Source organism: Garra rufa, chromosome 11 (genome assembly GCF_049309525.1).
Source record: "Garra rufa chromosome 11, GarRuf1.0, whole genome shotgun sequence".
NCBI lineage: Eukaryota > Metazoa > Chordata > Actinopteri > Cypriniformes > Cyprinidae > Garra > Garra rufa.
This window is the reverse complement of record NC_133371.1, coordinates 44,722,091-44,739,443: the sequence shown is the minus strand read 5'-3', so window position 1 is coordinate 44,739,443 and position 17,353 is coordinate 44,722,091. Positions and strand designations below refer to the sequence as shown.

At 31.8% G+C, this 17,353-nt stretch overlaps 1 protein-coding gene across 1 annotated transcript in view; it reads right to left on the bottom strand.

The window, feature by feature from the left end:
- LOC141345380 (protein unc-13 homolog C) overlaps positions 1–17,353 on the bottom strand; it is a 180,657-nt gene that overhangs the window by 95,552 nt on the left and 67,752 nt on the right. Inside the window, exon 18 of the mRNA XM_073850236.1 lies at positions 11,547–11,675. Within this exon, the coding sequence (XP_073706337.1) occupies positions 11,547–11,675 (129 nt within the window). The remainder of the gene's footprint in view (positions 1–11,546; positions 11,676–17,353) is intronic.

The following is a 17,353-nucleotide window of genomic DNA, read 5'->3' as shown; positions in this document are numbered from 1 at the left end:
ATCACATACAAGAAAGGATTCAACTTTACTACAATAATGCCTTAAAAGCTTTTTGGCTGTTGGCATATCCAATAATCTGTGCAGGTGACATCAGGAGGAAAGGAAGGTCATTTCAGAGATAGAGTAATTACATTTTGATAAAAGATTTCAAAGACAAACTAGACTGTTTTTCAAGGTCTGGTATTTGTACTTCAAAAAAGGAAAAGGAAAAGGCTCACAAGCCAAGGCCAAATAAAAAAAAAAAATCATGAATTGTGAAAAATAAACCCAGGAATGTGTACTATGAAATTAAAAACTATATTTTTTAAACTGTTTGACATTTTTGTTCAAGTTAGTTTTTTCCCCCTTATAATCTTTCCTCACACTTAACAGGAGTTTTGTCTCGCTCTACACCTGCATTTCTGCCATTTCTCATAACCTGAGAAAGATTGACAGCTACAACATTAGTGTTTAACAGCAATAAGCTGTGAAACATGCACTTATTTCAGAAGTAGACTGTAAGTGCATTCTAACAGAACATATCTGCTGAACTTGCTCTCAAGATTTCTTGCCCTTTATAAATGGCAATGCCAAGGTCATAGGTTCGATTCCTAGGGAACACATGAACTGGATAAAATATAAACCTTGAATGCATGTAAGCCGCTTTGGATGAAACCATCTGCCAAATGCATAAATGGGAATTCAACATGCTTTTATAGCTGCTTTTATATTGCTGCTGTATGACTGTATCCTAAAACCAAAGAAATCACCATTCAGTGCACATCTTCAGTGCCCAGATAGCTGTGAAGACATCAGCTATTACACCGTAAATGTGATGGGCTGAAATATAGGTGCCACCATCTCTTGGCACACAGGTCAGAGTTTACTCCAGGGGGATGTTTGTTTATCATGGATCTGGATGGTAAAATCAGCACTCTCACTTCCCTCCCCCGGCCTCTCCCACAATGCACTTCTGTTTGACATCAGGCCAGGCTTATTTGATGGACAACTGGGCATCATGCCAGGTTTATTTCGGGCATCTCTCTGGGCTGTTTTCTACGGCAAGACAATTCTCAGTGAAACACAAGAGCTTTGGAATTCTCTGGTCTCTGGAACTTCTAGAATTAGATTTCAGTAGAAGTGTGGGAAACGTGTGAGCTGGAGTTGTCCATGGGATTTAAGTATTAATTACAGTGCTGATGTGCTGTCCATGGTGCTGAAACAGTATTCACTATGTTGATTCGCTGTCCATGGTGCTGAAATGTCATTTACTGTGTTGGTTCGCTGTCCATGGTTCTGAAACATGCCGTGGATTCTGATGTTCTTTTGAACTTTCCATTCATCCGAGAATTCTTGAAAAACTGTAAAACTGTTTCACAAAATTGCTAAAATAACTTCTAAAGGATCATGTGACACTGAAGGCTGGAGTAATGGCTGCTGAAAATCCAGCTTTATGATATATTTTAAATTACATTTACAACAGAAAGCAGCTATTCATTTTTCTACAGTATTTTTGATTAAATAAATTGAGTCTTGGTAAGCAGAAGAGAATGTATAAACACACAGACAGAATTAATTTAGATGGTTGCATACCCATGTATTAATCTGTTGGATCTTAGAACAACTTGCAAGATTTCTCAGCATGTGTCTTTTTAAGGGTCATTTTACAGAAACATATTAAAAGTCAATTCAGTATTTACTAAGAGGGTAAAAATGCATTATGGATTATGCTCTGTGGCATATTAAGTCCTGCAGTCACGCACTAAACATGCTCTGTGGCATATTACGTCCTGTGGTACACATAAGAAAAATAAGTGCCGCGTGTTTTTGTACAACAATAAGGTTTTTCGCCCCTTCTCGCAAGCATTGATATTTCCAGTAAAACCACATCAGCGAGTGTTTCATTATTCAGTCATCTTATCTTAAGCACCACACAGCTGAACACTAAAACCTGTGTGTGAGTGTGTGTACTAGTCTACATTTACAGTAAATCATTACACACATGCACATATGTTGGAGCCTAATAAGTGACTCATAAGAGACTTTAATGCTGACGTCTGTTGTATATACGAGTTTGTATGTGGGATATGAGCGTGCAAAACACAGTTCTACTGAAGGAAAAAGCATCTCCTTGAGGGTGTTGAGTAATATGTGCTGAATTAGATTAGAGTCAGAGAAGGAGTACAACACCGGCTCAAACTCCTCTACTGCTGCGTCTGTAGAATGAGAGAAACGCCTGTCCTGGATTCATGAATGTGGAACAGCAGGATATGTTACATTACATATGAAATATAAGAAGGAACATTTATAGAGCTAAAACATAAGTGACTCATGTAGCTGTACACATACATAGAAACACTCTGGAAATTACCCAAAACATCAGACAATTATGTAGGCTTTTGCACGAGTAAAACTGTGTGACTGTGTGTGTGTGTGTGTGTGTCACATCTCTAATGCAATCTCGTGTCAACAATGACAAGAAAGAGCGCCCACATCTGCTTGTCATCACATTGAGACATTAGTGAGGTCATCACTACGAGACAAAGGACAACACACACACAAACATATTCGACACTCTCCACTCAAAGACTTCTCATGCAGCTGAGTCACTCCACCCAAACGTGAGATTAAATGAGGGATGAATTTTCCTCAGGGCATGCGAGTGTGTGTGTGTGTGTGTGTGTGTGAGAGAGAGAGTTTGTGTGCATCAGATGTTGTAAGAGGGCTGATTTTTGTGAAACAGAGGATTAAATTCCATTGCAAAAGATGAAGGGTGCAGAAAGATAAATATTTTATCCTTATTTAGCATGCATGTGTATTTGCAGGTTGTGTATTTTGAATTAAAAAAAAAGATACAGGTCACTTTCGCAATTGTGTGTATAAATTAGTTTTGTCAGTTTAAAAATAGATGCACGGACTGCAATTAGAATGGATTAAAGAGAAAGAGTTTATATCATATTCTTTTACTGTTGTATTTCCTTTCCTTGTCTTCTTGTGTATATTTAATAAATGCATGTTCTTTCAAAGAAAGATGTTTGCTTTCTGAAATCATTAACGTTCAATTATGTAGGCAGAAACATGATATGACTAGATTGTGAAAAGTGGGTGGTCTGGAAGTAGAAGTTTGGCATAAGTGACATTGAAGTAGAAGTTCACTTCCAGAACAAAAATTACAGATAATTTACTCACCCCCTTGTCATTCAAAGTGTTCATGTCTTTTTTCTTCAGTCGATAAGAATTTTTTTTTTTTTTTAGGAAAATATTTTTTTGGATTTTTCTTTATATAGTGAACTTCAATGGTGCTCAATGAATTGAAAGTTAAAAATGCAGTTTAATGCAGCTCCAACGTGCTCTAGACAATCCCATCTGAGGAAGAAGGTTCTTATCTAGAGAAAACTGACAATTTATATACTTTTTGACCTCAAATGCTTGTCTTGTCTAGCTCTGCATGAACTCTGTGTATTCCAGTTATGGTACAGTTAGGGTATGTCAAAAAACTCCCATTTTATTTTCTTCTCCAAGTTCAAAATCATCCTACATCGCTGCAAATGTACCAACCCAGTGTTTACAAAGTGAACGTGCAAAGAAGTTTTTCGACATACTCTAACTGTCTTGAACTGGAATACACAGAGTTTATGCAGAGCTAGACAAGATGAGCATTTGAGGTTAAAAAGTATATAAATTGTATTTTTTTATTGAAAATGACAGATTGTTTTGTTAGATAAGTCCCCTCTTCCTTGGCTGGGATCGTTTAGACCAGAGGTCTCAAACTCAATTCCTGATGGGCCGCAGCTCAGCAGAGTTTAGCTCCAACCAACTCCAACTCACACCTGCTTGGAAGTTTCTAGTAATCCTGAAGACCTTGATTAGCTGGATCAGGTGTGTTTGATTAGGGTTGGAGCTAAACTGTGCAGAGCTGTGGCCCTCCAGGAATTGAGTTTGAGACCAGTGGTTTAGACCCCTTTGTAGCTGCATTTAAACTGCATTTTGGAAGTCCAAACTCAGAGGCACCATTGAAGTCTGCTATATGGAGAGAAAACCTGAAATGTTTTGCTCAAAAACAATTTCTTATCAACTGAAGAAAGAAAGACATGAACATCTTGGATGAAAAGGGGGTGAGTAAATTATCTGTAATTGTTTGTTCTGAAAGTGAACTACTTTAACTGCAAAAGAAAGCAAATTATTATGTTAATGACAACAAAAGCCAAATGTCTGACTTCGGAATAGAAAAAAAAAAACATGTAAATAAAGGAAAAGGAATTGTAAAACCCTTTCTATGTTATCCAGCTGCAAACAGTGTTTGATGTTGGATATCTACCAGAAACTAATCCATTACATTACATTCATATCCATACATTTGCAAGATGCTTTTTTAATGCTAAATTTAATCAACCTCGACATAAATCAGTGTGATGACATACATGGAGATAGCATGATGTTCTGTGCTGATCCTCCCTCTGCTGAACCATAATGGACTCTTCCATTCTCATCCACCCCTCTAGATGAAAATGGACCTCTCCATATGCTCTCTGTCTTTCTGTGGTTATTTTCTACCCTCAATAGAATCGGTGTGTTTGGTGATTGTCTGTGGTGAAATGAGGCCCTGCAGCGAGTCTCAAGTCATTTCATCCTAAGCTTTGAAGATCTTTATGCAGATCTAATCTCAAGCCTTATTTTAGGCTGTTTTTTCATTGCTCATGAGACTAATCGTCAACATGAAACAGTGTTTTACAATGCTAACATAAATCTAAGCACAGTTTGAGACTCCTTCCAAAACTCTAAAGGAAATACATGACATTATCAGGGTCTTTTTCTCAGTAACACTTACATTTATATTTCTACTAAAAGATTATCTGCATTTTAGCATTTAGATCTAAACATCTAATCATTCATATGAATTTGTGGGCTGGTATGTTCTAATGTACAAGGACGTTTTCTGAAGCTTGTGGCATTTAGATGTAAAATATCTCTCTATAATCATATAAAACACATGCCGGTCCTCTGCATATCACTGTAATTAACTCTTAACTCTAATTAAAAGGTGCATTAAGGGCTGCGCATTATTGCAGGTTTCTGGTGATGTTCTTTTAGGTGTGAATTTTAACGTGCATTAAATAAATCGCAGCTACCTGCTCTGCTAATTGCTACTTCTGCAATATGTAATTCATTTATTTATAGAACATAAATGGCAAATGCAAAGTGGTTAATCTGTAAAGGGGTTTAACATAAACAGGTGAATCTCTCGAGAACAACAAGCCATATTTCATCCCCAAAATCAACCAACAGGGAAAAAAGATGTAATATACTGTAATATAAAGGAAATCCTATTTTGCTTTGCAAAATTCCTACTTGAGTCACTTTTTTGGTATTGCAACATTATTTTCATGACAATTAAGCTCACATGAGTGTAATAAAGTATTTTTAGCCTTTTAGTCCCCCTTTTTTGGAAAGATAGAAAATAGAATGACTGAAAACACCATTTGACTGTAATAAAGCATTTTTCATATTAATCAGTATTAAAACAGTATAACAAATATGACAATATATAATGATTAAAATTTCATTTTTATAATATTATTTAATACTATTTAATTATAAATTATTATATTTAATTACAATTATGATTTTAACTCCTGTTTTATGAATAATAAAAATGTAATTGATTGTCATGAAAATAATAAAATATCCTTGAATTCTTTATTCAAAAAAATTCTCTTATAACTATAAATATAATGACTAAGAACACTATATAATTATAATTAACAATAAAGTGATACAACAAATATGACAACAATATATAATTGTCAAACAAATAATTAGAATAAATTTAAAAATGTTATATATATATTTATTTAATATAATTATGTATTTAATTCCATTATTATAAATATTAAAAATGTGATTAATTTTCATGGAAATAATAAAATAGCCTTGATTTCTTTATTCTTTTTTTTTTCAAGTAGAAAATATAATGGCTGAAAAGACTATATAATTGTAATAAAGTATTTTTTCATATAAATCAACAATAAAGTGGCACAACATATGACAAAATAAAGCATAATTGTCAAAAACATTCATCATTATAACATTACTTAATATTATTTAATGTTATTTATTATAATTATGTATTTAATTCCATTATTATAAATAATAAAATGTGATTAATTGTCACAAAAATAATAAAATTGCTTCTATTTTTTTTTTCCAAACAGAAAATATAATGACTGAAAACACTATATAATTGTAATAGAGGATTTTTTCAAATAAATCAGCTTTAAAATGATACAACAAATATGACAAAACAATATTTAATTGTCAAAAAATCTTACTTAATATTATTTATTTAAGAATTATATATTTTTTATAATTATGTATTAAATTCCATTATTATAAATAATAAAAATGTGATTGTCATGACAACAATAAAATAGCCTTAATTTCTTTATTCTATATTATTAGCAAATATAATGGCTGAAAACACTATTTTTTTCACATCTTTAAAATGATACAACAAATATGACAAAATAATAAATAACCTTTACAAATGTAATCATTATAACATTCTCCAATATTTTTTAATTATTAATTATTATATCATATTATAATTATGATTATAAATTCATACTTACGAATAATAAAAATGTAATTAATAGGCTTAATTTTTTTCATGCAAAATGAAAATACACCCAAATCATTTGCAGGGTCTTCTAATAAAAAACATAAGATGGCATAAAAAGAATAATAAAAATGTAATTAATTGTCATGAAAAAAAATACGCTTAATTTTTTTCATGCAAAATCTCATTACATTTTTTTTTCTTAGAAGGTCAAATAGAAAATACACCTAAATCATTTGTTGGGTCGCCTGATAAAAATATAAAAATATAAAAATAAAACAGTTAAAAAATATATATATATATTTTCAATATTTGGCTCAATTGACACAAATGGCTCAACACATGCACAAAAAAACCTTTTTGCAAATAAAGTTTTGCAATGATTCAAGTTTAAGTAGTGTGCAGGATTTATACATTCTTTTTATGAAAGATGAAATATGACTTGTAAATGTTTTTGACTGGTCTCTGTCTGATTTTAATCTCTTTATCTGTGTGATTTTTTTTGCCAGTTGTTCTGACTCACTGCGTCTCATCTTATTTCCACCAAGCATGAATCTTTGTTCTTTTCCAGTCCTCATGTTTCCACGGATCTCCTTCACTCACATCACACTAACAGGATTTGGTTGTTTCGTGCGCACGTGTCTTAAGAGCTTTTTGACATGATTATATAACATACCAACCCACTTCTCAGTGATGCTGCTATATTTTATATATAAGACATTCGGAGGAGGAACATTCAATGTGCACCAAAAAGCTCCCCTGTTTTCCTCTCCATGGGGCCTTTGCCTCATTTGAAGAGGAAGATGGGTCAGTTCTGCTCAAAAAGTCACTAAAAATAAAGCTCTCCACTGGTGAGAGTGAAGCCCTGGCTGGTAATTTTAGCTCTGTTGTGTTCGGGGATTCCGGGCTGTTATTTAGGGCTGATAAAGTTGCCACTGCTGTCTACAAGAGCATGAGCTACACGTTTGACTTCAGTGGCTGTGGACGAGCGTCTGTCTTACAGACTGAAGTGATGCTGACAGTCCTGCCCTCCAGAGCTCCATAAACGTATAAACACAGAAACAGAGGATTTCTGCAGGACAGGATCAGTGTTATTTCCAGCTACAAGTAACATTTTTTAAAATGTTCTTTGCAGTTGAAATAAAGCTGAAATCCATCCCAATTTTTTCAATCTTTGTATAAAAAAAAGACATCTATTTTAGAATTTTTTATAATGCATTGTAACATTATTTTTATGACAATTAAGCACATTCTCATTACTGTAATTCATCCAGATTTTTACTTCTCAATTTTTCTTAAAGTATTTTTTTTTCATTAATCAGCATTAAAGTGGTACAACAAATTTAACTATGTAATTATTGAAAATTTAACCATTATAACATTATTTACCATTATGAGTTAATTATGAGCTTTTATTTTAATATTATTATAATTATGAATTTCATATTTATGAATAACAAAATTGTGATTAATTGTCATGAGTTATGTATTTAAATAAATTATTTAAAAATTAAGCTGAAATAAAATTTAAAAAAACGTGAAAAAAATATATATATTATATTATATAAAAAATAAATTGAAATACAAATAAAATTAAAGCTAAATGGAAATATTTAAAAAAAATCTAAAATAATAAAACTGACAACAATATAAAAGATAAAAACTGTATTAATTTACTAAATTACTAAAACGGAAATAAAAATAAAGCTAAATATACAATAAACAAATTGAAATAAAAAAGACAAAGGCACATATCAAAATTACTAAAATGACATTAACATAACATTATTTATTATTATTATTGAATTTATTATTGAATTTATTATTTATAAATAACAATAATGTGATACATTTTCATGAAATTAATAGTTGAAATAAAGCTGAAATAAAAATAAAAATGAAAAACTAAAAGTAAAATAGAAATACTACAATTACTAAAACTTAAACTGAAATAAAAACTAATTAAATCTAAATAATCTTAAAACTAAAATAAATAAATAAATACCATAACAAAATTAATAAAACAATCTAAAATTAAAATAAAAACTGGAAACATGAAACAAATAAAAGCTATATTAATACATAAAAAATACTACAATAGTATAAACATTTCTAAAACTAAAACAGAAATAAATCAAAGTTAAATGGAAATATTGCAAAAAAAAAGTCTAAAATAATAAAAATGACAAATGTGCGTAACAATATAAAAAGATAAAAACTGTATTAATAATTATTAATACATACTAATAGTATAAAACTACTAAAACTGAAATAAAATAAATTCAATATTAATGTAATTATTTAAAAAATATTAACTAATAAAAATGACAGGCACATCAAATAAATTAAAGCTAAAAAAATAAATAATCCAATGACAAAGATGTAACAATCTAAAAGAAAAAAAATGTATTAATACTTATTAATAAATATTAATAAATACTATAACAGTACAACATTACCAAAACAAAATCCAAAATAAAAATAAATTAAAGCTGAATATACATTTTTTAAAAATTCAAAAAAAGCACATAACAAAATTAATAAAAATAAAATGTGTCCTGAACATTGTTTTTGAGAGATTCAACCATAATATACGTCGTTTAAATAATTCTAAAAAATGCTGTTTTCGTACAGATAAAACTTTTTTTACTAACAAATTTTGTTAGTGGAGACAGGATGATCTAGCAAAAACCTACCATACTCAACGAACACAATATTAAATAGATTTTTAGTAGCTGACAATATAACTGACACAGATCAAACATGTGAGATCAAACAGAGTCATGACTCTCATGACTCATAACTTTTATTTCAAACCCATATATGTGCTTTTGGATCCTCAGAAATAACACAAACCTATCATATAGCTTCAGAAGACTTGGAATATATCACAAGAGTCAAATTGACTACTGTTCTTATATTTATATTGTGATTTTCTGTGCTAGAAAAATCTAAAAATCTCCTTTTGTGTTTCACCAAAGAAAGCAGACGTATTCGGAACAACATGAGGGACAGTGAACTTCTCAAACTTCTCATTTTTGGTGAACTATCCTTTTATAAACCTTACAAATCAATGAAACACTGACACAAGAATCACTCTGAAGCACATTTGGGCAGTACAGGGAGTGAAAGCAGCACAGCTAGAGAATTTTATGACACTTTCAGTACGTGACACTGTGACGGAGGATTCTAGGGTCAGCGCATCAGATCATGTTGTGTGAATGCGCGAGTGTGTGTGTTGTGCGAATGGACCATGAGAAATTCTGCTGTCGTGTCTGACTGGAGGGATCAGATGGAAGTGACATCACCCACACACACACACACACACACACACACACACAGCAACAGCAGCAGAAATAAACAGTGTCATAACACTGCATGTACTTTACAACCGGGGTGAGGAGAAAGAGACGCTCTCTTCCAGCGAGGAAACACCCAAACACTCCACACAATCAGATGTCATTGCTAAGCAAATGCATTGCAAGCATGCAATCCAGTACATATTTAACAAATCTCAATACTCAAGGCCGACTGGGTTTCCTCTGTGCTGTTAAACCGCATGTGTTATTATTCAGGTTGACACTATATGTGACAACAAATGCCACTGGATGATTGAAAGTTTATCATTTGCATGTGTTTTGACCAATTAAATATTCAAGTAACAAGAAGATGTGAATGAGAGCTCAGTTCACAGAGAAAACTGCATCAGTCAGGTCTTTGGAATAGACAAATGCAGCCAAAATGATGTCAAAATGTGAGCGTCCTCGTAAACACATTTGTTATCTTATTTAAAAAAAAATAACAATTATTTTATTTTATTTTTATTTATTTTTTTTGACAGGGCCATTGAAAAATTTTGGCAAGTAAAAACTGGCCAGTAGAAAATATCCTTAGCACTAACACTTCAACTAACTGTAACCAACTGTTGATTTTATTGATGATATAGTAGAGTATTTTTTTTATTATTATTTTATTTTTCAATTTTTTTATTTTATTTTTCACATTTTTATTTTATTTTTCACAATTTTTTTTCAATTTTTATTTTATTTTATTTCATTTTTTGACAGGGCCATTGAAAACTTTGGCAAGCAAAAATCTGAACCAATGGCCAGCAGAACACATCTTGAGCTTTGAGCCTTGAACACGTCAAACTAACTTTAACCAGCAACTGTTGATTTTATTGATGATAACTAACTAACTAAATTAATAAATAAATATATATTTTTTTAATCTATTTCTCTTATTTAAAAAAAAAACTATTATTTTATTTTATTTATTTATTATGACAGGGCCATTGAAAAATTTTGGCAAGTAAAAACTGGCCAGTAGAAAACATCCTTAGCACTGAGCCTTGAACACTTCAACTAACTTTAAACAACTGTTGATTTTGATGATACAAGAGTATGTTTGAAAATTTTATTCTATTTTATATATTTTGTTTTTATTTTTTGACAGAGCCATTGAAAATTTTGGCAAGTAAAAACTGGCCAGTAGAAAACATCCTTAGCATTGAGCATTGAACACTTCATCTAACTTTAACCAACTGTTGATTTTATTGACGATACAGTAGATAGATTGATCATTAATTTTAATTACTTATTTTTTGTTTACATTATTTTATTTTTCGATTTTTTTTTTTATTTATTTATTTATTTTTTTTTTAATTTTTTTAATTTTTAATTTTTAATTTTTGACAGGGCCATTGAAAATATTGGCAGGGCAAAAAACAAACAAAAAAAAAAACACCAGTTCAACCAAGCCAGTACATCCAACATCCGAACCACCATGACAGTATTTTACCTGAAGGAGAAAACTAACCATAAAAGAGCCTGCTTGTGTCAATGCTGGCTATAACTACCCTTGTGGACACATTTGAGTATCAGGGTAAGTGAGCTTGTGGTTGTACAGATCTTAGATTGTTTCTTAACCCTGCTAGTTAACCCTCTGTTACCTGGTCCAGCAGTTGGTTGTAGAGCTCATGGCAGTTATCAAAGATGTATTTGTAGGTGGAGTCCAGACAGGCCTTCACACAATCCTTAACCACCATACTGGCTCTGGGAGGATTCTGCAGCTCCTGAACCTAGAACACAAAACATACTCACAATTAGTCAAATAAACACATGCACTTACAACGATTCTTCACAAAACACAATCAGTAAGCCATTATATGCAGCTGCTTAGGTGTTGTGTGTAGTTTCTATGACTTTCTGAAAAGTTTTCAGAGAGTTGCTATGCTCTGGGTGCTTGACTCCATAGCGATATAGTTGCTAATGTGTTTTGTACTATTATGGTGTGTTCAAGCCCTCCTGGGAAGTTTGTGTTCATGAGTTTGGAAGCCATAATTGCGATGCCAGGTGTGTTGAAATCACTTTGATTGGAGAAAATTGGTGATGTAATTAAAAAAAAGCAAGATTTCAACACTTTTTACTTTGATAAAATGATGAATAAAGAATGCACATTAGCTGTGTTTTTGCTTTTTCATTCAATCTCTGAAACGTATCTAGGTATACTAGGATGCTGCATAATGGCTCAAATAAGAATATTCAATCATGTTTAGTTTTTGCTTCTGTTTTATTGTCCACAATCACTTGCATAAGGCATATAACAATACCAAAATCTAAAAAAAAAATGATGATATTGCAATATGAAGTCCACAATACGATATTTATTGCAATATTTACCAGAAAAAAAACAACACACATACAAATGAAGGATTGTAACAAAATGAACATTTTGGGCATTTTAAATGATCTAATGAACTTTGAGAGTTCAAAATTAAGAGCTCCAACTGTTCTTAATTAAGAAAACTTAAATCCAAAAAATTTACTTGTAGCTGAACTATAAAGGGGACTAAACCCGCTTCTTATTTTTGAAATATTGCCTCAGTCTAAATTACATTCACACTGGTATTTTTGGAATATCATAATAATAACAGCAATGACAGTAATATCTATTGATTGTTAAACAATTTTGTTTCACAGTAGGGGAATTAAAATACATATTTGCTAATTTCTACACTTGAAAGAGATATTTAGAATTTGGACTGCTGTAATGTTACCCATTTAAATCAGTAGCTGTCAGCAATTCAAACTTCACTTTTAAGCTTTTATTTTGACGGAAACGGCAATAGAGCTTTTATTTTGAAGGAAAACTCCAGCTTCAGTGAAAACAGGCCATTGGGTTCCCAAACGCGCACTAAACTCATAGTACATGCAATAAATGAGTTCACTGCATTCATTCACTGTGAACGGAGCTGTTCTGAGGCACGAAAAACACAGGATCACTAGTTTATCACCTCAACAATGTGTGTGCTCTGTTTTGAAACACACAGCCAAAACAGACTTGATGAAGGAATTAAGCCATATTGCCCTTCGGTTTTTTGTTGGTTTGAGAGATACTGTGCCAAGTCATAATGGCCCAAAACACAACTTTAAAGACCTTTTATGTTAGAATAAGAAGTTTAAATAGATTTTACAAATTACACCTTTTGCTTGGAAGACCTATCGTTTTCTATCGTCATGTGAGGATGATAATATCAAGACAGTTTTGCACATGCAAAATCACTGTATTGATAATACCATTACAACTCTATGTATCATACCTTTAAGTCTACGCTTTAAATCATGTTAATCAGAGATGACAAACACCTTTTTTTTCGCTATTTTTCCAGTATACTGTGCTCTTATTTCTTTCCTTGTACAGAAGAAGACATCAAAAACACTCGCTCATAATGTGTAAATGAATAACATGAGACTGTACATTAGTATGTGTTTCTCTTTTTCTTATGTAACATCTAATGTGTCCCATTTCTCAGCGCGTGCCGTGTTGGTGTTTCTGAATGCGGGCGCTAAGGGCAGGAATAAACATCGCCCCAGCATGGGCGCTCTTTCATTACCCATAATGCATTGTGACAGTTGGAGTTTTTATTCGGTGCCTGGCGGCACTCACTCAGTGGGCGGAGCTTCCTCTGCCTCTTTAGCTGCGCTTCACTGATTTGCCTGCTCAGACCACTCCAACTGTCAGTCATTAAAATGACGAAGCGTTTTTTATAGGATGCAAGACCTGGCTAATGAACTGACAGCGCTGTGTGTGTGTGTGTGTGTGTGTGTGTGACATCATCTCCTCATGCCTCAGTCTACTCTACACAACTCATCCAAACACACTCCTTAATTCTCGTAAATCACAGGCCATCAAATCTATTTGTGGGTCAGTATGAGAAAGAAATTAGAGGTATCATACAAAATGCATGTTATTTTTTATTTAGTACTGATCTGAATGAGATATTTCACATAAAAGAGAGCTATAACTTATAAAAAATGACCCTGTTCAGAAGTTTACACTCCCTTGATTCTTAATACTGCTGAATGATCCACAGCTGTTTTTCAGAAAAATCCTTCAGCTCCCACAAATTCTTTTTTTTTCAGCATTTTTTTTGTATTTGAACCCTTTCCAGCAATGACTGTATGATTTTGCGACCTTTCTTTTATATACTGAGGACAACTGAGGGACTCATATGCAACCATTACAGAAGGTTTAAAAGCTCACTGATGCTTCAGAAGGAAAAACAATGCATTAAAAGCCAGGGATGAAAACTTTTGAACAGAATGGAGATGTGTAAATTTTTCTTATTTTGCCAAACTATCATATTTTTTTCATTTAGTACTACCCTTCAGAAGCTACAAAAGTTTTTTTTTAGAAGACAAAATAAGTTACATTTGACCGGATCTTCAAATTCAGAAAGTTTTAACCCCCCGGCTCTTAATGCATCGTATTTCCTTCTGGAGCATCAGTGAGCATTTAAACCTTCTGTAATAGTTGCATACAGTATGAGTCCCTCAGTTGTCCTCAGAGCGAAAAGATGGATCTCAAAATCTTACAGTCATTGTTGGAAGGGTTCAACTACACAAACATGCTGAAAAACAACAAAAATTGTGGGACCTGAAGGATTTTTCTGAAGAAAAGCAGGCAATTTATGTTCAGGATGACCAAGGGACTCATGAAAAACTATCACTAAACAAAAAAAAAAATTCAACTATTATTTTCTCTTATATACTGTTTATATTCTAAATCATATAAATATATAATTAAATTTTATATATGCATATTAATTATTATTATTATTAATTAAAAATTATAAAATGATAAAATTATAATGTGTATTAATATTAGAAATATTTTATTGTATTAATATATTTTCATAAATATGTGTAATAATATTTTCTTAAATAATATCAATAATACAAACTGCTTAACTACAGTCCTTGTTTTTAAGAACTGCATGTTTAATGTAGTTTTAAATGCATTCAATAATCCAGACCAACCAAAAATTTGCATCATCATTGACCTACATACAGTTTGCATAAAACATTATCCATCTACATCAAAGCCCCGAAACACATTCAACACAAAAACAAAAACTAGCTACACAAGCTTCATTGACGTCATTACATTCAATTTATAATGCAATGCAAGCACACAGTTTATGGGTTATGAGTAAATAATAAAATATGCAATTTAGTGGCACAGAAAACGTTTAATTAATGTCATACTTGCATACATTGCGTTTGAAGCCGATGGCTGTCAATGTCTGTGATTCTAAGCACGGACTAAATCTGATAAAACTAAATGGTAAATGCGTATACATCCGTGTAAATGAACTTTAATAGCCTGGGAGGAGAAAGGCAGAAAAATCAATCACTCTTTATTCTCTGTAGTGGATATGAAGGCTTTTTACAACTCATATTGACCTGCGATTACAACAGTCATATAATATAGTCATATAATAAAATCAAGCGCAGTGAACTAACAGCAGGGGCCAATTGCAGGTGTGAGGACGTCTACGAAGACAAAAAGTCTGGAATGGTGCTGTAATATATATATATATATATATATAATTATGTAACCCGTACCCTACAGCTCTGAGCAGTGTGGTTTTACAGGCACTTTCGCTCTGAATATATTTCCCGGCTCCCCAACAGTGGGAAATCAGCGCATTCTTTATGACTTTGTAAAAAAGGCCGTATTCCCTCACACAGAGCTGAGCTATATGTCAAAGACAGTTTTATTGCCACGAGACCCCCAGAACAAGCGGTTCTTGTTATTGTGCTCGAATAAATTTGACTCGAGTGCATATTTCAAGAGCCAAAATAGTTTTTTTTTTTCATGCAAACAAATGAGAAATCATTGAAACCCTGCAGCGCTGGTGAAAAATGTTTCATTACTGACTGTAAAGCAGCGCAGCTTTATATTTGCAGCTGATGAAGCAGAACGTGAAAACAATCAGAGAGTATATTCACTTTATCTGTGCTCGCCGAGGTGAAACACATCTGAAGTCTCTCAATGCAGGAGTCTTATCAGCAAAGCTGTCATTAGCAGCTCATTAACATCCCAGACAATCAACAGCAGATCTCTATCAGACCTGAACTAACGAATGAGTGAAATATAGAAGGATTTCGCAATCAGGTTGAATTACACAAAACTTGCCCAGGTCATATTTCACCCCACATTATATAAGCATAATGAAAATCAAAACAGAGATTTCATTCATTGTGATCATTTCATAATTTTTATGACAATTAAGCACACTATCATTGCTGTAATACCACACTGTAACAGTAATTTAGAAAAGTTAAAGCTATGTTATTGAAATTGTAAAGCATTTATACTAGGGCTGTGAAACGATTAATCGCGATTAATCGCATCCACAATAAAAGTTTGTTAACATACTAAATGTGTGTTTACTGTGTATATTTATTATGTATATATAAATACACACACATACATGTATAGCCTTTAAAAATACTTATATGTGTGGATAGTTATATTTGTATTTAATTTAGATTATATATAGAATTATAAATATTTTATATATAAATCTAAAACAGTTTTCTTTAATATACATGTTTGTGTGTGTATTTATACATACATTATATATACACACAGTACACACACATACAGTATGTAATCATAAACTTTTATTTTGGATGCGATTAATCGCGATTAATCGTTTCACAGCCCTAATTTATACATCATTATAATTTTTTTAAATTAATTAAAAATGGAGACTGATGATTTCCATGAACGTAATACAGTGATGAAAACGAAAAATGGAGGAGAATTTGGGGGAAAACGTGCTTAATGGTCAAATAAATAAATACATAAATATATAAATAAACACATAGACGCTCAAAAGTTTAGGGTTAAGTAAGATTTTTAATGCTTTTTTAAGTAAGTTTCTTGTGCTCATCAAGGCTGTGTTTATGAAATATTATTACGATGTAAAATAATGTTTTTCAATATTAATATACATTAAAATTTAATTTATATCTGTAATTAACGTAAAATTTTCAGAATCATTACTCCAGTCTTCAGTGTCACATGATCCTTCAAAAATCATCATCAATCTAGCATGCTGATTTATTATCAGTGTTAGAAACAGTTGCTGCTTAATATTTTTTGGAACCTGTGATACATTTTTTTAGGAATATTTGATCAATAAAAGGTTAAAAAGAACAACATTTATTTAAAATAAAAGTTTTCTAACAATATACACTTCTGTTCAAAAGTTTGGGGTCAGTCCATTTTTATTCTTGCTTTTTTTGAAAGAAATTAATACTAACCCATTTACATTTAAGTAAAAAGATTTATATTTTGATTAAGTGCTGTTGTTTTTAACTTGTAATTCATCAAAGAAACCTAAAGAAGAAGAAAAAACTAAATATTTAGCAACAGTTTTTCCAACATTGACAATTCTAATAA